General features: G+C 50.8%; 1 protein-coding gene across 3 annotated transcripts in view; it reads right to left on the reverse strand.

The window, feature by feature from the left end:
• Positions 1–26141, reverse strand: part of ZNF609 (zinc finger protein 609) — a 63254-nt gene that overhangs the window by 8925 nt on the left and 28188 nt on the right. For all 3 annotated transcript variants that reach the window (XM_066328617.1, XM_066328615.1, XM_066328616.1), the window contains exon 3: positions 4936–5161. In XM_066328617.1, the coding sequence (XP_066184714.1) occupies positions 4936–5161 (226 nt within the window). The remainder of the gene's footprint in view (positions 1–4935; positions 5162–26141) is intronic.

Consider the following 26141-nt stretch of genomic DNA (forward strand, 5'->3'; position numbering starts at 1 on the left):
CCTGACCTGTAGTGCCCAGGCTCTGGGAACCCAAAGCTCTTCATGGCCATCATGCTCCTGCCAGGAGACAGGGGACACCATGGGGCTGTCCAGCACAACTGTCACCTCACCCAGTGAGGAGAGCTCACTCACCAGTTACCATCACAGGCAAAAGAGACTCATCCTGGGAAAACTAATTTAATTTATTGCAGATCAAATCAGAGTAAGATAATGAAAAATAAAACCAAACCTTAGAACACTTTCTCCTGGCTTCTTTCTTAGGCTCAACTTTACTCCTGATTTCTACATCTCTGCCCCCAAACAGATGGAGGATGGGGAATGGGGGCTGCTTTTTCTCCCCTTCCTAAATATATTATCCTAGAGGCACTGCCCTCACTGCTGACAGGCTTGGCCTTTACTGACCTAGTCCAACATGGGGGAAGTTTCTGGTGTCTTCTCACAGAGAAGTCCCCTCTATCAAACCTTGGCAGGCAACATGAACACAGTTTCCCTGGCAGGGCCAGAGGGAGACAGGATCATCCCATCCATCATACCATGCAGAGATGGATGCTCAGATGGTGCATGACTGTCCCTGGCCATCCAACTGCTTTCCAGGGACTATAGCACACAGAAAGATCACTGCTCTGGACTCCAGGAGGGAAGACTGGCGTCTTCAGAGACTCATTTGACAGAGTGCCATGGGATAAGAGCGCTGGAGGGAAGTGGGACCCAAGAAAGCCAGTTGATGTCCAAGGATCATCCCTGAATTCAGGAGCAATGCATCCCAACAAAGAGAAGTCGGGGGGAAATGCCAGAAGGCCTGATGGATTAACAAGGAACTCTTGGAGAAACTCAAACACACAAAGGAAACCTGCAGTTGGGGTAGCCCACAGCTGAGGGGCTCAGTGATTTGTTTGCCTTGATCTTCACCAGCAAGTGCTCCAGCCACACCACCTGAGATGGAGGAGGCAAAGACAGGGTCTGGGAGAAGGAAGAACCACTTATAAGAGAAGTTCAAGGTGTGTAAGTCCATGAGACCTGATGAGATGCACTCATAGTTCTCATGGGAACTGGCACAGGATGCATCTAAGCCATATCCATTGTATTTGAGAAGTCTTTGCTCTCACCCTCCCATCTTCTGCATTCTATCCCCATCTACTGCATTTCCCTCCTGCTCCAAGCGAGGACACGTCCACACTGGCATGTGCCAACCCTGAGCAGGCTTGTGCTCCATCATATCCTCATGAGAAATTTGCAGAAGAACAATCCAAATGGCTGGAGTACAGAAATCTGAGCCACTAACATCCAGCAAGGAGCTGGAGGAAAGGATGTACATGTGCTGACATTTTCCAGGTGCTGCCACACCATGATCCTCATAGCTCAGAGGGTTTGTGTTTGTTTTGCTGCCATCAGTACTTTTGTAGCACCATGGGGAGGTGAGAAGGTGACACCAATGGTCCAAGCCAGGTGACACCAGCTTCACCAAGGGGGATGGAGGAGACCTGGCAGCTCCTGAGGCACCAAAGAGAGCAGTGATCAGACCAGTGAGTAGTTTTTGAGGATCGGAAGAACTACACATAACAGCACTAGGGGAGCTCCCAAGACAGCTGCTCCCCACTGAAAGTGTCCTGATAAAACACACACCTGTGCAGCCAGGCTCAGAAAAGGGACAGTGTCACCAGCATGGCTGCAGGACAGCATGAACAACAGTGTTCACTACCAGCTAGACCAGACCTTGGGCCAACACCAACCTGGAATGGTGGAGGAGAAGGTGGACCAAAAGCCCAGAGCCAAGATGGTTGGTGGTGGGAGCCCTCTGGGATGCCTTCAGCAGGGCTCATGGCAGATTTTCTAGAGGACAAAGTTGGTTCAGGGCATGAAGGACATCATCACGTTCATTGAAGCTTCATGCTCCTGTCTCAGATGGACTTGTCCTTCTCTGTCCAACTTACCCTTCCAAGCACTGCCAGGCTTTGACTTTAGAAGCTTTTCTCCATGGTTTTGCAGCCCCACATGGAGAGGAGAAAGCTGGCTTCAGGGAGACCTTGAGAGTCCTTTCCAGTGCCAAAGGGGATCTAAAAGAACACTGAGGAGGGACTTTTTGCAAGGCTAAAAAGTGACAAGCCAAAGAGTAATGGCTTTAGCAGAAAGAGAGGAGATTTAGATTGGATACTAGGAAAAAAATTCCTTCATGACAGGGTAGTGAGGCCCTGGCACAAGTTTCCCAGAGAAGCTCTGGCTGCCCCATCCCTATAAGTGTTCAAGGCTAGGATGGATGGAGAGTTGGAGCAACTTGGGCTACTGGAAGGTATCCCTGCCCATGGCAGGGGGTGGGATGAACTGGGCTTTAATGTCCCTTTCAAACCAAACCATTCCTCAGTTCTGTGATTCTAAACTTGATGCAAGCCAAGAACTGCTCCACTGCTCTGGGGTCTTTCCAAGCAGTCCAATGAGGCTGCTACATCCCAAGGAGCAAGGGGAGAGATGGATCCCTCTGGAGATATTGAGGAGAGTCTCCTGATGCTGGAATCACCTCATCTGGCTTTGCAGACATGCCCTTGGTGTAGCTTTCTTCTCTATATCCTTTGGGCAAGGGGACATTTCACAAACTCCAGCTTCCAACAGCCAGATCCGGCATCGCCCTTAACTCCATCTTTGACAGAGATGAGAAGGCCAGGGAGAGATGCCAGGCAAAAACCAGGGATGGCTCCCCCCTGCTTTTCACTCAAGGACGAGATGCTGCGTGACCGGAGCCAAGGCACCCAGCAGACCCAAAGAGACCAAACGCAGTATCAGGGCTCACCTTTGTGCAGGACTGGATGTGAAATCCTTGCTCCCAACAGTGGCAAGCATTAGCAGCCAGCAGAGAAGGATCTCTGTGTGAGTTCACTGAATTACCAGAGACTAAAAATATCTGGGCTGTGGGAAATCACAGGACACCTCCAAGGCATGCTCCAAACTGGTGGCTGCGGAAGCGAGGGGTAATGCGGACGGACAGGCAGACAGGCAAGGAGCTCCACGGTGGGGTGAGGAGCAGGAGAAAATAACAGCAACCGCTCCCATGGCAAGGCTTCTCAATTAGCAATTGGCAGAGAGGGATGTTTTTGTGCTCCCTGGCTCAGGAATGCTCAGTTCATCCACCCTGGCACGGCCACCATGACCCTCTCCTGATTTCCACCCAAAACCACCATACAAGGCCCAAGCTCTCATGAGGTTTCCCACTGCCCATGGGGCTCTTCAGCAGCCCTGGGATTTTCAGGGAACTCTGCAGCTCCAGGGGTTTTGGGTTGAGAGAAGTTACGCCAGAAGAGCAGGCTGATGGGGTTGGGGAGATGGGGGAGTCCCACAAGTGGAGGGTGCTAATGCTCCACTCTGCTGCTGTGTGCCCCAAAACCCAGCCCAGCTGTGCCTCAGTTTCCCCAGCAGAAGGAGGTGTATCCTACAAAGTGGCCAGGCTCCTGGAGACACCAATCATGCAGTGCTGAGGAGCTGGTAGATCAGTGCAGACCTTCCATAGATTTCTTTAGAGCAGACCCACCCTGCAGATCCCCTGGCCCTGGGATGGACAGAGCAGGGCTCCTGAACTCTCCTGCTTTGTGTTTTTTCTCACAGATTTTACATGTGACATCCTTCTGCCTTGGTGTAGCAGAAAAACCACACAACTCCCAGCTGCCCTCAATCAGAGCGAACTTTTTTTCCATATGGAATGGATGGTAAAGCAGAGGAGTGTGGAGGACTCTATCCCAAGCTAGACATCCCAGTCTTCCCTGGCATAGTCCATCCACTGCTCTCTTCCCAAACAACTCAGGTGCTATTTCTCAACATGCTTTTTCCAAGGGGAACAACTCCAGTGCTCACACCAGCAGCCACTGTGGCACTTGGTCCTGCGCCGACCATGGCTTCAAAACCAGTTTCCCAGTAGCAAGAGAGAAAAGGCAAACTAGGCCCACTCCCACCTTCCCAAAGCATGGGACAAGAAGAGAACCTCGCTGGAAGCAGCTCATGAGGATGGAGATTTCAGCTCAGCTTCGATCGCAGATAATAGTCTCAGTGAGGAGTTGCTGGGATAAAGGCCAACAGCTTCATTTCCGGCACAGAATAGCAATGGAAGAGTGGAAGCAGATATCCAAGAGGAGCACATGGATACCTGAGATGACCCATCAACCAGCCTCCACCACCAGTGCTCTCTCTCACCTTTGTGCTTCTAGACTGTTTCTGCTTCCACACACAAACACAAGGAGATCACCCCCGTGCCTCCCAAGGCAGAAACTCCAGCATCCCACTGAGGCTAGAGGGAAGGCCAAGTTCCAACACTTCCCATGGGCCACTGAGCCACCTATTCATCCCTGCGTTCCTTGGCAGAGCCCCAAGAGCAACGAAAACCCATCAAAGGACCTGGGAAAGCAAACCAAGCTGTGCACGGATGAGATGAGCTCCAGTGGAAAAAAGAGATTGGATTGGCTTGGCAAGAGAGCTGAGAGGCTGATCTCCCACTGAGTCGATTTTGAGAGCTCTGTTGGGGTTTTTTAATCCAGCAGGAGATTTCTGCCGCCTCCCAGGGTTTGAGCGTTTTTGTGACAGACCTGTGGGTTGCCAAGCAAAAATGAAGTCAACTCTGTCAAATTCCCGTGCCGGCTGGCACGGCCTTTCCCCTGGCACCTCTGGAACAAGTCAGCTCTTGTTGAAGGGCAGAGAAATGGCAGCTTAGATTTTCGCCTGCTGTCTGGGCAAAGGGATAACGCAACACATGGGGCTGATGCAAGTATTGGCCCATTACTCCCTTTGCTGGACTGATTACGGACTGCTCTCACAGGGCTCCTCTGTCCTGACCACCCAGCTGGTGGCAGGAAAGCCCAGGACATGCCAAATAATGACACAGCAGGGACATGGGAAGGAAGGGTCTGCCGTAACTCCTCCGTGACGCTGTCAGAGAGCAAGAAGCTCTGTGACACTCACCATCCTCCGTCTCCTGCCAGACGATGCCCTCCAGGTTCACGCTGGTCCCAGGCTCGCAGGGGCCCAGGCACTCGGGCTCGGTGGCCAGGGCCACATCGCAGGTGTTCACCCCCACCGAGCGGGTGCGTACCATGATCTGCTCACACGGCGACGAGATGTCATTGTTGACAACAGGGACAAGGAGGTGCAAGGGCAACACTGCAGGTGTAGAGACGGGAGATTCCATCTGCGGGGAAAAACAGATATGCGATCACCATGAGGAATACTGTCAGGAACACACAAGGGAGGGCAAGTATCAACAGACCTTTACATTCCTGGAGAACCTCAAGCTCAGGACAGCCACTTTCAGTCCACATCCCAAACCCCATGAGAGGACAAGGATCTCACAGGGCTCTCCTGCCCTGGCGTGCCCATACCCAAGTTACCCTGGGGAGCTCTGCAGTCACAGAGATCACACCCAAAGTCCTTGTGCAGGACATATCTGTGCTCCTGCTTGAAACAGCTTGTGGCAAGTTTTTTCCCCGACGGCTTCTGTAATCACCCCCGGCGAGGATGCCTCTTGGCTATGGCTCAGATGTTAATGCAGTCAATGACTTTGGACCCAGTGGCTCACTAGAAGAGCTTCTGCTCAACCAGCAGGACAGGACAAACGAGTAGCAGACTCCCTCCGGCACCCATGAAAACCAACATCCTTATCCTTCCAGAACTACCCTGTGACCACCTGCAGACACAAGCACTTGGATCATATCCCTCTTCCCTATGCAAGTATCTGCTTCAGAGCCTGATCCAGCCATTGTGCTCTCTTCACACATAGAAACCAGATTCCACAGCCAGAGCTGGGCTTGGAAAGCCAACAAGCCAATATGCCAAGTGGAAGCCCAGCCAAGCCACCCTGCTGCTGAGAAGCCAAGGTCCTTGGCCGCTGTGCCACGCAAGCAGATTACAGCAGTGTCAGGAGGAGGATGGCTGATGGGCTGATTCCATGGCTGGCCAAGGCAAGGGCAGGGTGGAGACCTTCCCATCCTTTGGGGTTCTTCAGGTAAGCCAGCCATGGCCAGCCACCCCCTCACCCTGGCTTGCAAGGACCTGCAGCAGCTCTGGGGCGAGCAGCTCCTCTTCAGCTTAGACTCCTCTCTCTTCACCATTTGTGATCTTTAGACACTGGGCTACCTCAGAAGAGAAGGAGACTGAGGAAACTTATCACATCAGCAGCAAGTACTGACCTGGGTTCCAGTTTCAAGCAGAAGATTCCTCTAGAGCACCCAGTTCTACTCCCAAACCCTCTAGAACTATGGTGAGGGAAAACAATAGACCTGGAGAGCTCAAGTTTGTGGTTACTAAGTGTGGACACAGGCACCAGCCCATGATCCCTTCCAGCCTTGCTGCTGACTCCCACCCTGGTCTTGACCAGCTGCCAAATTTGCCTGCTCTCTCTCTTGCTCAGACATCTGCGTCCTTTAAGCAATGGAAACAACTCCGACAGAACCTTGCACGTCCAACTAGCCTGCTCCACCCAATAGGGTGCACACAAACCACAGCAAGTGCCTGGAGCATCCCACCTCCCCACCAACTCCTGACCCACAGATTCTCTCCACATCCCTGGTGACACCAATCTATGGACAGAGGAGCAGAGAAGAGGATATCACATCCTGGCTCTGATAGAGCAAGTGGATTTTCTCTTCCAGCAGAACACAAAGCGCTTTCTGTCAGCAGCCCTCTCCTTGTCCTACACCCATCCTCTCTCCAGACAGCTCATCAGAGCAACATGCAGCCCACTCAGCACTAAAGATGGCCTGGAGGTCTTGAACAACAGTGGCTGGACCCCACAGTCCCCTCCCCAGCAGCACAGCTTGTTATCCACCACCATCTACAATCTCCCACCAACAGAATCAGCTCTCCCCCCGGAGCCCACCTCCAGACCACCCATCTCGAAGGCTGCCCCACAGCCCGTGGACCAACTGCACTCCATGGGATTCAAAAAGGGTGGTTTTGGCATAAAACCATCCCAGAAGGCTGCAAGAGCAGCTTCCAGAAGACTGCCACAGGAAAATCACCCCCCAAACACAGCAACCTCTTCAGCAGATCCAGGGCAAGATGCTCCAAGGAAACATGAGGCTCCTTTGAAGGGACTCCTCAATGCCACATTCTGCAAATCACAAGTCAGTCACCAGCAAAGGAAGAGCCAGGGAGGAACCAGGCAGGGCTGCTTGACTTGGGTGGGCAGCAGGAACAGCCCAGGGAGTGGCAGGGATCACTCGCCCCCATTGCCCAGGGAGCAGTGGCTGTGTGTGTGTGTTTGGGGACCTGCTGAGACCGTTCAGCTTCCTTCCACTCTGCAACAGAAACCACAGCGCAGCACAGGAGCATTTAATTACAGTTCCAGCTCTGCTAATTATCGCCCGGTCACATTCGTAATCTGCATTATGCCATGGTGCATAATAAGCAGCTCACTGAGATCTCTAATAAGCAAGGCGGCTTGATGGGATTTCATATCTCACCCTGCTCTGTAACAAACAGCCTCTTTCAGCAGCCGTGGGGAGACAAGGCGGCTCTCCTGCTCCCTTGCCTGAAGCTCCACAGCAAAATAAAAAGGTTCAGGATGGTTCTTCAAGGGTGAGGGCAGGCGCAGAGGTTCCCCACTGGGACACAACCAAAAAAAGCTGAAAGCCATGCTGGAGAAAAAGATATATGGATTGAGCCATGAAATTCAGCTCCCCCTCTATGTGTGTCTTATCTCCCGCTGCCACGATCTTTTCACCCCTTTGCTTTCTCAGCAAGGTCAGGAGATGCAGGATGGCTGGGAGAGCTCCACGTACGATAGGGCAGCTCCTCTGGCTGCTCTTCCCCTTGGAGGGAGAGAGGGAACCTGGGGCGATGCCGGCCTGGGGGTGGTGGGCAGCACTCACACCCCACAGCAGTGAGTTTCACATCACCTCCAGGACTGTGCTAGCCGAGATCCCTGGCTCCAAAAATGAGCTTTGTACCTTCTGGCCACCCCCCATACCACTTCTGGGCCCTAAATCCCCCTTGCAGAAATAAAATTTATTTCTCTTTCCATGCTGCGTAGGCTCCAAGATTAAACACTGGCTACACTCTCACTGCTGGAGGAACTTGGTGTGTCTGCAGCCACCCTGTGGGAGTTAGATGGGGTGAAGCTTCCGCATGCCAGCGCTGGCCGTCCGTGTCCGCCCGCCGCTGCCTCCCCTAATGAAAGCCCTTTGTGTTTCTGGCGGAGGCTTTCCCATCACGAGGAACGTGCTTTCACCACCGCCGAGGACAGAAGTGGAACGGAGCCAAGCCTGGGCGGCAGCGGCCAACACAGGCTCTGCTCAACGGGGGAAAGGCAAATCCACTGAGAGTCCAGGGTGATGCCAATGGCGCCGTGGGTTGCCAGGCTCTGGGGGACAATTAAAACCTACCCCTCGTTAAAGCCGCCTGGGACAGTGGGACAGGGACCCTCGCACATGAAGGAAAGCATGGCAGTGGGTGCTGGCATAGGGAGATGCACACAGAGCAGTTCCTGCCATCTCAGCAGCACTGGTTCCTTAGCATCAGCTGCCCTCAAGGGGACATCACAGCAGCAATTATTAACGAGAGGGTGAGAAGAGGGCAAACCAGAAATAAAAACACCCCACTGATTTTAATGCCACTTTCTAGACCATGAAGACCACCCACTCCTATTTATGAAAATTTTGGGTTGTCCCCAGTAATCAAAGTCAGGCAAGAAAAAAGCATCTTAGAGCAATAAAAGCCAAAAGCAATGCCAAAACCCCTGAGAAGTGCAACCAGCAGAGATATCTGTGGTGCATCTCCAAGAGCAGAGAAGGTGTGAAGGTGTAGGGCACCCCCAGACTCACACTTCATCTGTCAGCCAGGACTCAGGGTGAGACCAGTAAAGCAGGTCTCCTGAAATGGGTCTAGGCTCCAATGTATCCCCACATGAAGAAGCTATGCAGCACAGGGATCATTTTCTCACTTACAAGGTCCTTCCACTCCTGCAGACACAGAGGCAAGAAAAGTCAAGAGGGGGCCTTGTTACTGTCACAAACTCATGACTGTGTGTCAGGAGACAGAACATGGACCAAAGGTACTCCATCACAGGAGCATTGCTCGAGGCTTGCAGTCAACACGTCCCATGTCACTGACCAGCTCAGCTGAACCTCTGGGAGCTTTGATGTTCTCACTCCTGTCCTGGTCTGTCACTACATGCCCCACAGCTTTGCTTTTTCAGAGTAGGAGCTGGGAACGTTAGCTTCCAGCTCCCTGGGGAGAGATCCCCAGGGAGCACATCTATCCAGGTAACAAGCACCTTTGGTAGGGATCTCTAAACCCCAAAACCGCAGCACCACAGTGCCTCTTCCCCTCCATTGACCTTGGCAGGAATTTCAAGGAGTCTTCTCCAACCCAACCCCCAAAATTGGGTATGCCTGAAGACAGAATCCCTCTGTGGGTCTGATGCCCACCATGTCTACGACTCAACCTTAAATCCACCTGCAAGCAGAGCTCCCAGTCACATCCCCCAGGAACATCATCCCAACACACTGGAGGTACGTAACCCCAGGCCGCGTGCAACAGGCTCCAGAAGATCCCCTCCCCAAACACTGCAGGTGCCACTCAACACTGACTGTTTGCTGGCTGGGTTTCTCCAGCAAGAAAGCAGCGAACAAGAGCTTCCAACAAACACCCACATGCAGGGAAATAATGGTGGCACAAGCATCAGGTCCAAAGATGGAGCCAGGAGTGTGGTATGGGGCACTGATCCCAGTGCTCTTGCCCATTGCTCTTCCCTTTTGCGGCAGCAGGAAGTTGAGGTCGCTGACAGCAAGACATGAAAAAAGGATTCTGTTCTAGACAAAAGTCTCCCTTCCCTGGATAAACACAAGCTCAAATAAACAAAGCCAGTTATTTCTACAGACCACGGGAACACTTGGGGAATAGATTGGGATCCTTAGTTGGCAAATCTGGGCCCACAGGAAAAAGGCATTGACGTTTGTGACAGCCCCCCACTTACCAAGAAACAGTAAATGCCACAAGGAAGGATTAATGCTTCCATGTGCACAGAATGGAGTGGAGCTCAGCATCGCACTCCCTGAGCTCGCCCCCCAGAGAAGACAAGCAACAGTGGGACCTCCTGGCCAGCACCACCACCAAAGAGCGAGGCAATTCAGATGGAAAGTAAGGAGTTTTAAGGAGCAGAGGTCCCAGTTTCCCAGCCCCAGGGCTCTTAGCATCCCCCTAAAAACAAGCCAAGAGAGGCAAATTCACCACCACTCTCCTTCACAGCTTCTTCCTGGTGCTCCTCATCATCTGCTCCCACCTGTCGGACTTGGGATTCATGGCATCTCCTAACTCCTAACTGTGGGGCTGTTGATGCCAAGGCGTAATAGGAATGCTCTACATAAAAAAGGTGCCTCCATGTCCTTTCCTGGCCATGCCAAGCACCTGTGCTCCAGCTCTGAGATCCAGGAGGGAGTTTGCCTCCACCCATGCAAACACCTTCCCTGGCCAGCAAGTTCCTGCAAAATGGCCAGAGGAGATGGCAGCCAAAAGGATGGCACAATGCAGCACAATGCTGGGGCTGGCAGCACATTCTCAACTCAGACTCCTTTTTATCTGGGCACTTTGGAGCCGACATGGCTGAGGAAGTCTGTTCTGGCTGCAGGTGAGTGGGCCACAGGAACCAAAGCCTGAAAGAGGGTATCTGCATAAAGCTCACAGCCTCACCACCAGCACCACCAAAACCAGACCTGGTCACAATTAACGGGAATATTGGGGTGAGACATCTCACCCAGTGATGCTGGAGGTACAACTCGCCCTCCCGTGCCAGTGATGGGGGACTCATCCAAATACCCAGTTGATGCAGACAGCCGGATGCTATCAACCTCAGCCACCCTGCTGGAGAAATGCAAATACAGCCCAGCATGACTTACGATGAGCTGCTTTCTCTCTGCAGAGGAGAGGGGAATAAAATCGCTGCTTGAACACAGCCGGTCTTATCTCAGTGCTTGCAGCGTTTTGAGATCAAGAGGAGGCAGACACCACAGAGGCATAGTCTTGCATATTACCGTGTCTTCAATAAAGCCAGGAATAGTATCCAAGGCAGACGTGCTGGCACCAAGTCACCTGCTCCAACCACTTACAAGACTATCAGATCTGCTCCTGGAAGGGAAAAAAAGGTGTCTCCAGCAGGAGAGAGGTAGTGAAGAGCAGTGATGAAAGGAGACAGGTGACATAAGTGAGAGACATGGGAAAGAATTCCAAGCTGGGACCTCTTTGCATCGGTCCCACCACGTCATTGGGTCTCTGTTCAGCCATCATCAACCACTGACATCCCACAGATGGGCCGCAGGTCTCCTCATACATTGAATTAAAATATGAAGCAGCTCAGTCGTTGGAGAAAAAGGGAAAGATCCCATGCAGAAAAGCACTGGAGATGCATCTGGGTCACGGGAGAGCAGAGATGATTAGAAACACAGAGCCTGACCACAGACGGTTACAAGCATCCTTCACAATGACCAACCCAGCCTCCAGCCCCTTCTTCAGCACCACCACCATGGCCACCAGTCACGCTCACCTCTGGCAGTGCTCCCTGAGCAAGAGAGCTCTGATGACAGCAAGTGACTTCCCACTGGGAACCCAGGTCTCCCATTACACCCCACAACCTGTACCCACCCTTCTGTCAACACAGCCAACCATGGCAGATGCGTGGTTGGCTTCTCATACTGCTGCTTCCTGCATCTCCATCCTCCAGCATCCCCTGCACCCCTGACATCAGCCACATCTCCTGCAAGTCAGGTTTCTACGTGGAAGAACCACTGTGAGACTTGCTTTTGCTTGTTTTCTTTCCACCACAATAGCCAGGCAGCTGCACCCAAGGATCCGAGCAGTGTTTAACAGCTGCCAATAACAGCACTTGCTGACCAGCACATTTAAGCAGGCAAAGGAGAACATAAAAGGTTTCACAGACACCTCACTGCATCAATCTCCCGGAAGGAGGATACAAATCCATGAGACCTTTCACAAAGCACTGGCAGCTCCAGCCACTGTTAAGAGCCATCTGATAACCATCAGCTCCACAAACCCGGCCAAATGACATGCCAATTAAACAGAGGTTGAAACAATCAAACAAGAGACATCCCTAAAACCCAAATTTGCAAGGCAGGCAAGAGAAATCACATAAAAAAGCAGGATATTCATGGCAAGTGGCTTTAACCTGCCTACAAGGCCTGTTCTGTGCTACACAGCACACTGGCCAGCATCCTGAGCACCAAGCACAGGCCCCACCACCCAAGTAGCTCTAGCGACGAACATATTGCTGGGCTGGGCATCTCCATTTCAACAGATCGAGAGATGAGGCTGAAAGAGGCTGAAAAAGCAGGCTCCTGGAAGCAGCAGGAACACAAAAGTTATCAACAAACCTTGGCCAGGAGCACCTATCAAGGACTGCAAGCCAAAGCTGACACTTGATAGGTCAGGGCTGAGCACAAAAAGCTGGCACAGCAGCCTGGCTCTCTGTTAGGCATTATCATGGCTACATCTGCCTGCCTCAACCTTTCCTTCAGTTTTTTCATCCATTTTTTCCTCTACCTCAGTCTCACAAATCTTAACCCCTAAAATATGGACACTGTGGCTGCTAGGCCTCCAGCAATTCATGCCAGGGCATGGCCACGCATGCACCCACACCTACACACACATCCACCAACCCTACATGCAAACTCAGAGCATTAATAATTCAATCACTTTTAATTAATGCATATCCAGGCACAAAGTCCACACCTTTGAAAAGCTGCAGTATATAGGAGTCAATCAGAGGGGAGACAGCTCGGGATTTACAAATCGTTTCCGTACAAAACTGGATTCTTGTAAATGTAGGAGGGAAAAGATGGATCCAAGCCTTGAAGTAAAAATGAGCTGGGCTCAGACCTGTCTCATCTAGCATGGGTTCCTCTGCTTGCTTGGTGCACAGTCCAGGGACCAGCTTTGTTCACATCTATCCCAGTATCCAGTGCCCACTTCCAGGTAAGGACGGCCAACGCCACCGCAACCACTCTGTCACTGCGGACCCCTGGCAGACGACGGAACCACGTGCACGGATGTGGTTTTATTACACCATTAAGAAACCAACTTTTACACTCATAAAGCATAAGAGAGGATGTGGTAAAAGGCCCTGGTGTTTTCAGAGCAGAGCTGAGACGGAAGAGATGGAGTGTGGAGTAAAAAGATGAGCTTTGTTTAGGGGTGTTTTGCTCAACAAAGCTGTGGTGTGGGGACAGCTGGACCTTCCACAACAGCCAAAGCTATGGCATTGGGTTGTGCTTCCAAGGCCTCAAGGAGGGCCAAAAGCAAGGGTTACTCACATTCAGTGGCACTGTGCAAGAAAACTGAGGGACTGTGGAGTTACCGACAAACATAAAACAGTGAAGCGCCACTCCATGGTGATCCTTTCGGTGACCTAGAGGGGATCATCTCCAAGATGCCATCTTAATATCCCAGAATGGTTTGGCTTGGAAGGGACCTTAAAGCTTATCTCATTCCATTCCCCTGCCATGGGCAAGGACACCTTTCATTAGTCCATTCATGACAGAAAAGGACACGAGACACAATGAAGGAAGTTCAGAGAAGAGGCACAAAAATAACAAGGCTGAGGGGATTGGTTTGGAAGAGGAGATTAGAAGAGCTAAATATGGATAGCTTGGTTCAGTGACAGCTATGTGGGGACACAGCCATAATCTACAAATATATGGGGGATGAAAACATCAAAGGAGAGAGAGGAATTACGCAGAGGATGATGCAGAGGAGCAAGGAGGAAATGAGATGAATCAATGAGAGAAATGTTTAAGACAGACATTGGCCACAGCTTTCTGGCAGGGAAATTGTTCCTAAGTACACCAGTATTTTCCAAGTGAGAAAATCCTTCATCTTTCCCTCAGAGCATTGCTCTGCTCCTTCCCTCTTTCTTTCCTACAACTCTCCACTAATATCATACAACATACATCACTCCCCACAGCACTGTGCCACTGACACCCCAGATCCAGCCCCTGCCAGGCTCTGAATTGCCAACAAATCCCATTCAAGGTTTTCCCAAGACACAGTAGCAGTCCTTCTCCTTTTAGAGAGCCAACATCCAGCAGCTTTGGAACTGCCCAAGTTCAGATTAGATTTGCCAGGTTTTGGCAGGGTTTTACTTAAATTTTGGCAGAGTTACCTTTTCTTGATGTTCTTCCACACTGCAACCATGATAACAAGCATCTCTGATGAGAGAGCAGCTTCAGCTCTATGGTTTACCTCCACAGCTGGACTGGGAGGTTCATTGTCAAGCAGGCAAGGAAAAATCCTTCTCTTATCCCGTCCACCTCCCAACAAATGGCAGTGGCAAGATGGAGAGTTTTCTAAGCAGTTCTCCTGCACAAGAAGCTATCTGCCAACAGCTACAAGGTCCTGTGGATCGTGGACAAGAAGCCAAGCCAGGTGCTCAGGGCTCACTCCTGTAACATTTGCTTGGGGAAGGGATGGGAGGGAAGGAGACCATACTCAGTCCCTGCAAAGTAGGGTGCACCTCCTGAGGCACCCATGCAGCTCCTGGAGGAGGTCTAGCACTGGGAGGGCACCAGAGGACCACAGCCATGAGTGACACTTGCTTTGGTGGCACCACAAGAAGAGGCATGTCCAGACCACGGGGTGCACATAGCTATGGACTGGAGGAAAAAGAGGCAAATCCATTCACTGGATGCTTCTCCCAGACACTTTCCATCACATCCCACATATAGCATGAACACCAAAGCATTTTTACACATGGGTTGTAGCCAGGTATTGGCAGCTCCTGGAGAGGCTCGATTCCAGGGCGAGACACACATATTTCAGATGCAACAAGCAGCAAAGTCTAGGATGAGTTTCAGATCTATTTATCCCTCAGGCAAAAGGAGACATCTTCCTTCCATCTATTTAATATTAAAAACCTGCTTTGGTATGATGTGCACGTCCCAGCCCCTGCAGGCTGCACGTTTAGGAAGCCGCCCACTTGGCTCTCATCTCCTCTTCTTTGTAGGTTTTGCTCCAGTTGCCAGGAGAGATCCTGGTGCTTTCCAGACACAAAGCCAGCTCTGTTCCATGGCCTGATGGGGAGGTTACAAGAGAAGTGAGAGCAAGAAATGAGCTCAATCACATGATACATGAGGATGTGGGTGAGGAAGACGATGTCACCACATGTCTCTCATACCAGTGGCCAAAGAGAGGGGACTGGTGTCTGGAATGTGCCACTGTCTCTCAGCACACAAAATGGAAACCTCATGCTAACATAGGAATGAAAAATGTGCTGCGTCCCATGACTACATCGCCCCTACTCCCCAAACCCCACTTCTCCTGCAAATTCTTTCAATCATGCTATTTTTAAAATGGCAGAAATCAACATTACTATTCTGGCCGATAAATGCTGGGCTCAACCCAAACCTACAAGCAACAGTTTGCACCCACGTCCATTAGCTCCCATCAGGAACATACAGGAAGCAGTGCCTGCAGGACACAGCAAATTCCACAGAAAAAATTTCAAGCCAATTCCCAAGGTTTTATTAATTACTGAAATCAAGATGCTGCCTCACTATCCCTGAGGAGTGCCCGGGCACTGACCCCAAAGCAGCACACCATGTGTTCATATTGCTGTGAAATCTGTAGATGAGCTGCAAGAGGAGCAGGAATGAGCTTTGCACGTGAATCCACAGGCTCCCATCTCCTACCCTCACTCCGGACTTTAATTTCAACATCAGGGATGAAAAGCAGTTTTCCTGTCTTTCACTCAAATGCCTCTTGGTGCCTCCGTTCTGATCACAGAATCACAGACTGGTTTGGGTTGGAAGGGATCTTAAAGCTCATCTAGATCCAAGCCCCCACTGCAGGCAGGGGCATTTGCCAGGAGGAGGCAGAGCTGATGCTCCTGCAGGAACCAACGCCTGGCTGCTGGACACAGCTAGGTTGTGATGCCTGAAGGTCTCACCTGGCAAGTTTTGTGCTGAATAACCAGCAGCCACCAGCAGTCGAGCAGCAAGGCTGGGGAGGATCGATCACTCCCTGCAGGGAAGCTGAGAAGAGGAGCTGAGCCAGAGCCAAGCCAGACTGTAACTCATCACCTGCAGGCCACCTACCGCCAAGGAGCGGTGGAGCCACAGTGGGGCTTTCAGCACATCTCAGGGAGCAGAGGGAGCTTCGTGATTTGCATCACAGGACTCTGCCACCCGCAGCCATGCTGCTCCTTGAGAGTACTCCATGTAAAAATAGAAAAATAGCTTCAAGTAGCTGCTTCATCAGCTCCTCCAGACCATACTAAAGGGAAGAGCTTGCATCTGAAATCCAAATCAGCCTCCAGCAAACAGGGATGGATGCTGACACCACCCACGGCTCAAGCTTTCTGCTAGTCCAATTAAACTCCAGGAAGGTTTTTAGCCTCTAACCTCACGTTTCTCAGGCTACATGCAGGGATACCCATGGGTCACCAAATTCCAGCTAATGAGAAATTGTTCCCATTTGCCACAAAAAAAGAGAGAAAAGAGTCATGACCAAAAAACCACCATCCAATGCCAGCAGTTGCTACGCCTCCTTCCACCCAGCAGCACCTTAGGCAGCACATGTGAAAATGAGATGCCTGTGGCTGGTGGGCAGACAGATCAGGGAGTAGCAGGGCCAAGCTTATATTCAATCAACGCTGGATTTTTAGCTGGCATCCCTAAAATAAGGCAACGATACTGCTGGAGTTAGACCCACCATAAGCAAGCCCAGATCTTCATAAATTTCATTTCTTGCCCTGCGAAAATTTATTTGGTTCTTTAAATTACCAGCCAGCTATGGCAGAGAAATCCTAATGGCATGAGGAAGAGTGTAATAATAATAAATAAGGGAGTTCTACCCCCAAGGTGCCATGCTCGAGTGTTGTGGTTTCCTGGCCACCGCAGACCTGAACCTGGCGACACATCATTAAAATACAACCATTCCCCTGGGGGCCAGAGGGAGCACAGTGCTCTCAGCTCAAACAGGCAGTCCATGGAGGATAACACAAGTCCTGTTTGGAAAGACACACCCGAGTCATGTATGAGAGCCTGGAAGGTTTTTATGCCCAGCAAGAGGGGCAAAAATAGAGGGCAGGAATGGGGAGTACCAATGCTGCACTCCAGGCATCCCATCTGGCCTGGGAAAGCATGAGCTCAGCAATGGATTAGTCTACAGTGGTTGTAAAGTACCCTCATGCCTGCATGCAGAGGCTCCTAGCTGCAGAGAGCTCTTCCAAGGCAGGAAAAGTCAACAAGGAGCCAGCACTGGGCTCAACAACCTGCTGGCTGCATGTTTCCATCTCCTCCACCTCCCCTCCTGCCTTGGTGAGAGGTGGGAAGGGATCAAGGAGCTCCACATCTCCTCTCCAGGGCTCTCCATGCCCAATGCTTGGCTTCGAGGGACAATAAAAAAGTAATTTTGACCACAAAATGCTGAGGGTGTGGGGTCACATCCATAAAAACGATGTCCTTACCACAGGGGAAGCCACCACCCCACAGCTCCACATTTCCAGGTTCTTTGGGAAGACAGTCCCACAATGTTTCTTGGCATTTAACTCTTATTTAGTGATCCAGGATAGTCAGGATCTTGGAGAGTTAAAACAAACAAAAAAAAGGACAAAAATACAAAGTCAAGGCAGCTAGGACAATCAGAATACCAGAGTCCCTCCCAGGAATGCCACTAGATCAAGTGTTGTGATCTAATGGAACCCTGTAAGAGACAATTCCTCATTACCAGTGGGATAGTCTTCCAGAGCCTACTCCAGGAGCCCCACAATGGTTGTCCAACGGCTTGTGATACCTCTACTCCTGAAGCAGTCAAAATGCATTTCTGTCTATATTTCTGTCTAAACCCATCTGACCTTTAATCACACCATCTCTAGGGAAAACACAGAAGCAGCATGTCCATACACATCCTCTACACCTGCTCAAACATGACAAAAATGAGCAACAGCTTTTTATTGATAAAAATCACAAGATATTATTTGGACAGAAAGAGAAGTTTCCCATTGTGCCAACCAGCAGCTCTGGGATGGCCAGGACATGCTAATGAGCTGCTGGTCTGCAGGGTGGGGCTAGGAAAAGCAGGCACTGGCCAGGGAGAACCAAGGGTTTGTGCAGCTCTATAACATCTGGGAGCAGGCAGGAAAGTGTGTACAAAAGCAAGATGGATGGATGGATGGATGGATGGATGGATGGATACTCAGAGTGATGTTGGCAGCAGAAGTCCTCCTTGCTCACCTTTCCCATAATTTGGATCTCTGCCAACATCTGACCTGATGCTGGCTTTTACCAAGCCAAAGCAGGTGCCTATCTGAACACCACCCAGGTCTTCTCTACAGCAGAGACCATGGCAACATCATGTAGCTCACGTGTGGGCAATCAAAGAGCTTCTCAAGGGACTCCAAGAGGCTGCTGGTAAAAGAGAGGGGCACAGCTAATATGGCAGATCCCAGAGATGCTTCTTGGCCATGGAGACTAAAAACCAAACACTGGCATTTGAAGGGCAGTATCTCAGACAAGGAAGTTGATGGCTGCAAAGGAAGAAAGCCTGAGAAAAGCTGTATGAGTACTAGGAAAGGACCTGGGGCTGGGAGGGGCTCAACAGGATTAAAGGGCTGAATAAAAAGCCTGGAAATCATTCCCTTCACAAGGAGGAACATCATGGGATAGGACAAAGAAGGGGACCTGAAGAACATTCCTGGATATGGTAACAGTAGCTAGGCAAGTAAGTAACAAATAAGCATGGGAAAAGTCACGGGGACACACCAAAGCTAAGGTGACACACCAAAGCCAAGGGTGAGTGCTGGAGAAGCACTGAAATCCCAGAAGAGCAAGCAAAGAGACAGAGCTGGCACGCAGCTGGAGTCATGCTGAGGACACTGCCTTGGGCAGTGCTATGCAGGCAGGGAGAGACGTGGGAGGCAGCCTGGCAGAGGGAGAAAGCCTTTCTCCATCACATCAGCAATTTCCCTTCCCACCCAGAGAGGAGCAAGTGCCCTCTCTGCCCTCTGTGCCAGCAGCCTCCACAGCTGCCATCCTCAGAGATTGCTGAGCCAAGGTCCTGTTCCTTTAGCTGAGCATCTCCCATGGTCCACAACTGTCATTCTCTTCCCTTGAAAGCCCAGAGACCGTAATTCATCGCTCAGCTGGCTTTAGCTGCTGCACAAATGACCCTGAGCCCAGCATGATGTCCTGCCCATCAGTCATCACCACCTCGGCCTGGCAGCTATCACCACTACACATCAGCTGCAGGAAGCCAGCCGGTCCCTGTTCCAGCCTGTTCACATCCTTGGGAGTGCTAGGAGTCATCTAGCCACCTCCTCAGGCCAGGAGAGACGGCCCTGTCACAGCCCTGGCTTAGCCACTTCCCTTCTCTGGGGACCACCGCTATGGGCACGAGCCAGCCGGCGTGGAAACCTGCCCTTTCCTGAGCCAGCAGCTCCCGCAGGCAGGCAGAGGAATACCTTGGAGAGCAGAGGCAAGCGCCACAGCTGCAGACACAAGTGGCTGTAATTGCATCAGCAAACCCTAAGCAATTAATGGCAGGGAGGAAGAGGAGCAGAAACAGGGCGCTGGATAGAAAAAGGGGTGCAGCAAGCAAAGGGAACCGTTTACCCCTTCCCTAAGCAGAAGGGCAATATCTTACAGCTGTGGTGGTCTCACCAGCTGCATCCCACTCCTGGATCATCTCTTGTTCTGTATCCAGATCACTACCATGCCTTGTTTTGTGCTTTAAGCCCTCAAGTCCCTTAATGAGTTATCTCAGCCCCAGAGATCTCCATCCCCTCCACACCCACAAACGTATCCACATGCTTCCCAAGAGCCAGAAGCCAGGCAAGTTCCCATGCCAACAGCAAACAGGGACTGGATGACAGAGCCTCCCACCACCATCCTGGAGCTCTGGTCTGCAACAGCACTGTCACTCCCACCCAAAGCAGAGCCCAGTCCCCATCATTACCCCTGCCCATCCCAATGACTGCAGCAGGAGAGAGACACTTGTTCCTGGGAAATGTCATCCTGCAAAGTCTCCATGGCTTGATCCCAGAGATCACAGCTCCTCAAACACAACCTGGAAAAGGCAAGGTGTTGAGATGCCAGAAAAGCTTTGCTGTCAAAAAGCAATAAACTAAGTGCCAAGATCCGTGACCACCTTTGCTGAATCTTTAGCCAAGGGAAGCAGAGCTTAAGAAAACGCCTGAACACAGGAGCACCAAAAGCTGGATAAAATCATTCCAGAAAGGGGAAATCAAGGAGATGCTGGCCTGATCCTCAGCTGGAAAACTCTGCTCTGAAAGGAAAGCAGACAAATGAGGAAAGCATCCATGGGAATAGTCCACCAATGGCTTGCAGCAGTCTCACCTAACCCTGCTCTTTGTCCCACTGGCAACCCAGCCTGCTCAGGGATGGTAAAGCCAGGCAGAGGCAGCCTTCCCTCTCAGCTCTGCTCACCTCTCCTCCTGCTGTAGAAATAATGCACTATGGCAATTTTTTTTCTCTGTTTAGTGAGTGCCAGGGCTGCCAGCACTCAAAAAGCTCAGGGACTCGATGTGCTCCCTCCAAGCACGCCCTGGGCACTTCACCCACAATGGAAAATAGTTTTCGGATTATTAGCAAACCTGTATCAAGATTAGGGGATTCATTCCCCCTGCTACCTACAATCTCAAACACCTCAAAACTCAGTACCAGTAATCCCAAGTGTGGGTCCAACAAATCCCAAGTCCTCCTGCTGTTCATGAGTAAACCCCAAAAATCCAAGGAGCTGGACTGGTGAATTCAGGTGTGCACAGAGGAGAGGTATGAGGCACTCCATTGCAGAAAGCTGCTGCTGGCTGGAGCAGCGTGCTGGCAGCAGCAACTTCTCTCTGAGGATACTTCCAGGAATGGGCCATTTGGCACCCCCAAAAGGTGATTTCACTGCTTCTAGAAAAAGGGTCAGCAGCACAGACCCCATTTCCAGCATGTAGCTGCTCCCAGGACAAATGGGGAATGAGCACAGCAGAGCAGTGGAGACCTGGCTAAGTTTAACCCCCACGAACTAGAAACCTGATGCACCCCATGACAGAGCACCAGCACTCAAAACCCAGAAAACCCACCCTTTATCACCAATCCTTGGCTTTTAAAGACTCATTATTAGTAGGATTGGGCAGGAGTCCTGGTGTCCATAAGGACACAGCACAAGGAACACAGCAAGACAGCAGTTTATCCAAGTTATTTAGTCTATCTGAGGAATGACATTAAAGGGGGTGAAGGGACTGTACAGAAGCCTGCCCTGCCTCCTTGCCCCACACAGACACTGACTGCATGCTCACCCAGTGGCAAGGAGCCATCCAGAGCCCCGCTGCAGATACTGAATCTGCCAAGAAGCTGAAGAGAGGCACAAGGCACGGGCAGCAGCAGGCAGTGATTTATGGGGCTGACGTGCCTTGCAGGTCACACATCGATAGGAGCCTCACCTCCTCTGTGGGCCAGCAGCCAGGCCGATTATCTGTCATATGCTGCAGGATGCAGTGCCAACAGCCAAGCGCAGATCACCCAGCTTGTTTGCAAAAAAAAAAAAAAAAAAAAAGAATAATAAATAAAACCCTGTAGATCCAGGTGACCGGCTTTTGCTCAAGCCTGTGCTTGCCGGTGGTAGGTGATCAAGCACAGCAGCCTGCAAGAAAGCATGTAATGCCTGCAGGCTGACCCTTGCAGGAGCTCCTGGAAAGCACAATGGCAGCTGGCAGCAGGAGCAGGGCTCATGGGAGCAGCTCTGCAGCTGCCTGGCATCTGCCTGTGGGTGTACTCCCACCTCGACTGGCCCCAAACTCAACCCTAGGGGTTTTACAGTGTTACAGGCATCAGGATAGAGCTGGTTTTGCTCCATGAATCCTGACACTGGTGCAGAGCTAAGACAGCAGGAAAACACCCTGTGCAAAGAGGCTGCTCACAGGGCTGCGTGCACAAGCCATGTGCTTTTTTTACAATTAGCCCCTACTGACAAAAGCCCTTTTTTTAAAAAAAAAAAATCAATTTTAAGAAATCAATTTTTCAGAAATTTAGATTTAATATGGGATTTCCTCCAAATCCCTCTTCCTCTGGCAGACCTGAGGGATAAGCTAAGAACCACCTGCACTCAAGTCACCGAGCTGAATCACAGCAGCCTGAAGGACACAAGCTTCTGGAGCTGGCGGCTGCCAACACTGCATTAACCTTTTTTTCCCCTTCCTTCTGTTTTACTGAGTAATCCCCAGATGCAGCCACTCAGCAGCAAGATGCCATTTAATATTCCTCAGGGAGTCTCAGAGCCTTTCCTCCCTCTGGGATCAACAGTGGAAAAAGGTTTGTGGTTCTTGTATGACAGTCCTGTAATGAGAATCCCATAAATTCTGAACTGTATTTCATCAGGATTTTTAAGGGAGAAACCAAATTTCACAGGAGAGAAACTCAAGATGTGTGTTGAGACTTTGAGAAATCAGTTTTTTGTTCTCTAGGATTCTGCCAAATGCCTTGGAGGATGTCAACTGTCAAAGGAAGTTCAAAGGATATTCAGATCCTCCAGAAGAAGATGTACAATACCTGAACCTCCTAACCTAATCACTAATGAAAATACATCCCAAACCAGTGACCTAACCTTGTGTTTTTACAGGAATAAAAAAACCTGAAAGAGACAAACAGTCATGTCTGAGAGCAAAACAGCAAAGAGGTGAGAGTTTGGGTGCAGTCAGGTGAGCATGACCACAAAAAAGCTTTAGTCTTACTTTTTAGCCCATTTTGGCCCCATTAGCTGCATGTCCAGCTCATGTAAACAAGAAACAGGGCCAACACACTCTGTCCCACAGGACAGGTAGCTCCTCAAAGAGGTGAGACTTCATCCACATGGAATCCAAGGAACATATTCTCACCTATGACTTCAACCATCTGACACACCTGGAACCCTTCATTAGGTAATCCAGAACCTGAATGTTTTTACAACTCAGATATATCATGGAAGGCCACACACATGCATGAGCCATCCACTGCTCCACAGCTATGGTGAGAAGCCTGCAGTGCCAGCCAAATGTGGGACCAAGAAGGACTGGAGGTGATAATCTGGAAACAAAAATGAAACCTTGGGGTTGTGAGCCAGGCTCCATCCCAGCCGAGCTTGCGTGCTAGAATTTTAAGAAGGGGGTTGTTTGCTGACAGCTTAAAGGATTTATGGGAAGGATTAACCATGGCTTTGCTGATGAGGGAACTGGTGGCAAACTCGGAGCAAACCCACAAGCATGGGGAGAAGCTGGAAGAGGACAGGGAAAGGACGGATGAGCCTATGACAGCAAAAACAATAGGGACAGTTTGTTCTGCACAGTGAACTCAACCAGGAGCAGCTCTTCCCATCATTAACCTCGGTTTGGTGCCCACCAAACACAGGACAGGCAGTTCTGGAGTCCAGCCTTCAAAGCACTGGATCACTGGGGTAACTGGAGGTGCCCAGACGCCATACAAGTGAGAACACTGCAGACCTCAGCCATGAGGAAAGACACCCAAAAAGAAGAGAGTGCAGAAGGCCTGGAGAGGAAGGACGTGATGGTGGGAGTCCTGCTCTGGAGGTGGGGGAGGAGGGAAAACCTGCTGTGAGCAGCAGGTAGCAAGGAATCACAGATCTGCAGTACTGGTTGCTTCAGGAAAGCTTTGTGTTGCTGCTTAAGAACTCCATGAAGTGTCTGCAACTGAATCAGGCTTATATCCAGGTGAATAACACCGATAAAAAGCAGGAGGCTACAGATCTGCTGCAGACTGGCAGAGGAACACAAACCTGGAGAGGTTTGCTCCAGAAAGCACAGGATGCTGGTTACCAGGAACACACATAGACAGATCAATGGACTTGTCTGGCAAGCTGGAGCCCAGCAACAAAGGCATGTTCCAGCTGGGAACAGCTAATCCACCCTCTCAACCCAGTGCAGCTGCTCTGCAAACAAGCACGGTCCCCTTAAGAGAAAGCACAATCAGCCCAGATTTAGCTGGAAGAGGGTGGGGATATCGCTGAGCTCCAAGCCATGGTCTGAACCTTATCTGCTGCTTTAATACCTATCAGTGTTGATACAGATTAAAGGATTAGTCAGGATTACTGAAGGCAACCCCCCCTCGCCCCAGGCAGTGAGGATGGGCATGGGTGCGGTGCAATTCCAGTCCTCTCCTGCGACCACAGCCCTCGGCTGCACCCGTGAAGAGAAGGAGCCTGAGAAACACCTGATGAGAGGCTCTCCATGAGCGATGGCAGCCATGAAACAGATGCAAGGGAGTAAAACTGAGCTCCCTGGGAAGAAAACAAAGACACAGCAGCCAGAATCCAAGTGGGAGTCAGGTTTGTTGTCCCTACCAACACACCAAGCCTCCATGGACCAGCACCACTATTAGAAGAAACCAACTCACCACAATCCACCCATGGCTGTTTATTCCTGCTGTGGTCCAAACCCCTCTTTTCCTAACACAGGCATTTGTGGACTGTCAGGAAAATGCCTGGTTAAAACCTGCTTTCAATGTCGCTCAGCACAGCTTTTAATTGGATCACGTCCCTGACCCAATTCCCCACATGGTTGCACAAACCCTTGAGCATCAATGTGAGAAGGGGTGGCCAGGAGCAGGCAGGACACCTCCTGCAAAGCTCCAACGACTGCACAAAGAGGCAGGAAGGTTCCTGTGCCCATGTTTAGGCTGAACACAAACCTGTGAGGAAGCTCTCCTCTGAGGTCTCCCATCTTCCAAGAGATCATCACCAAATACCAGCTGTGTCCAGAGAGCTTGGTTCTGAAACCTGCCTGGGCTGAAAGTGGTTCAGGACAATGGCAGGACAAGAGGTCCCACAGTAGAACAAGCCCCCAGTTCTGCCTCCCATCACCATGTATTCTGCTCCCTTCTCCACGCAGGAGTCATTAAGCAGAAGACCATGGCTGTCATCTTCTGGACAGCAGGACCTCACATCCCAGCCTGTCATCCAGGATAAACTCCCAAAAGACACAGGTGGAGGAAAACACCTTTTGCCCAGGTGAAAAGTGCCCAAAGAAGTTGTGCTGGTCCCATCTGATGTCAGGCTGGACAGGGCTTGGAGCAATCTGGTCAAGTGGAAGGTGTCCCAGCTCGTGGCACAGGGTGGAATGAGATGAGTCTAAAAGACTCTTCCAACCCAAACCAGCCTGTGAGTCTATGAAACACTAAGATGGAACCAAACCTGGCTCCAGCTTTTTTGCTTCTCACACAAGGACAATGGAAGAGAACGGCAGAGACACTGAAGCTGTCAGCAACAAGAAAACAGGCAATGTTGAGGCAAAGACCTACAGAGAAGGATATCACTGATCTGAAACAGTCACCTGCCAGAGCCAAACTTAGCTTGCAGAACCACGAAAAGGTTTGGGTTGGGGGACTTTAAAGCTCATCTAGTTCCAAACCCCTGCCATGGACAGGGACAGCTTCCAACTTCTCCAGGTAGCGCACTCACATCCATACGACAACATCCCACATCCTGCAGTGATTCAGGGATGAAACTTTGGATCAAGCCTCAAGCCCAAGGCAGTATGTACTCCTCTCCATCCCCACTCCCCCTAAACCATCTCCTCTGCAAGGTGAAGCAGCTGCTTCAGCCATTAGTTTCTTCCCATTAAAACACCACTAGGCTACACATGGTTCAGGAAGGAACGTGGAGCCTTGATCACAAAAATTACACCCAGATAAAAGATTCCTTTCCCCTGTGCAGAGAAGATCTGAGCAAGAGAGAAGACCAAAACCTTCACCAAATTGGTCACACTCAAAAGCACACACAGTACAATCACCTCACCACAAGAAACAAGCTGAAGACCTGTACTGTTGGACATTCAAATGATACTAAAAAAGTCTAACTGTGCTGAGATGTTCGTTTTGGTCCCATAAAAGCAAGCAGGGTTCCATAAAAGCAAGTGTACTGGGCATTCAGGGGCCAAGAGCAGTAAATCTGACACTGGAAGAGTGTGCCAGCCCAATGCCCAGACAGGGTGATTAAACCCTTACAAATTCTTGGCCCAGATGGAAGAGCGGCTACTTTCAGCCTCACTGGGTCACAAGCCAGCTGGAGCCCTTCAGTGAGTCTCCAGAGCCAGGCCCCCCACCCTGCACCATGACCACAGGCAGGAGCCAGAACGGCTCCCAGCCAGCACAGATGCGTTCAGCCACCCTGGG

The sequence above is a fragment of the Sylvia atricapilla genome, chromosome 13, assembly GCF_009819655.1.
Source record: "Sylvia atricapilla isolate bSylAtr1 chromosome 13, bSylAtr1.pri, whole genome shotgun sequence".
In the NCBI taxonomy this organism is placed as follows: domain Eukaryota; kingdom Metazoa; phylum Chordata; class Aves; order Passeriformes; family Sylviidae; genus Sylvia; species Sylvia atricapilla.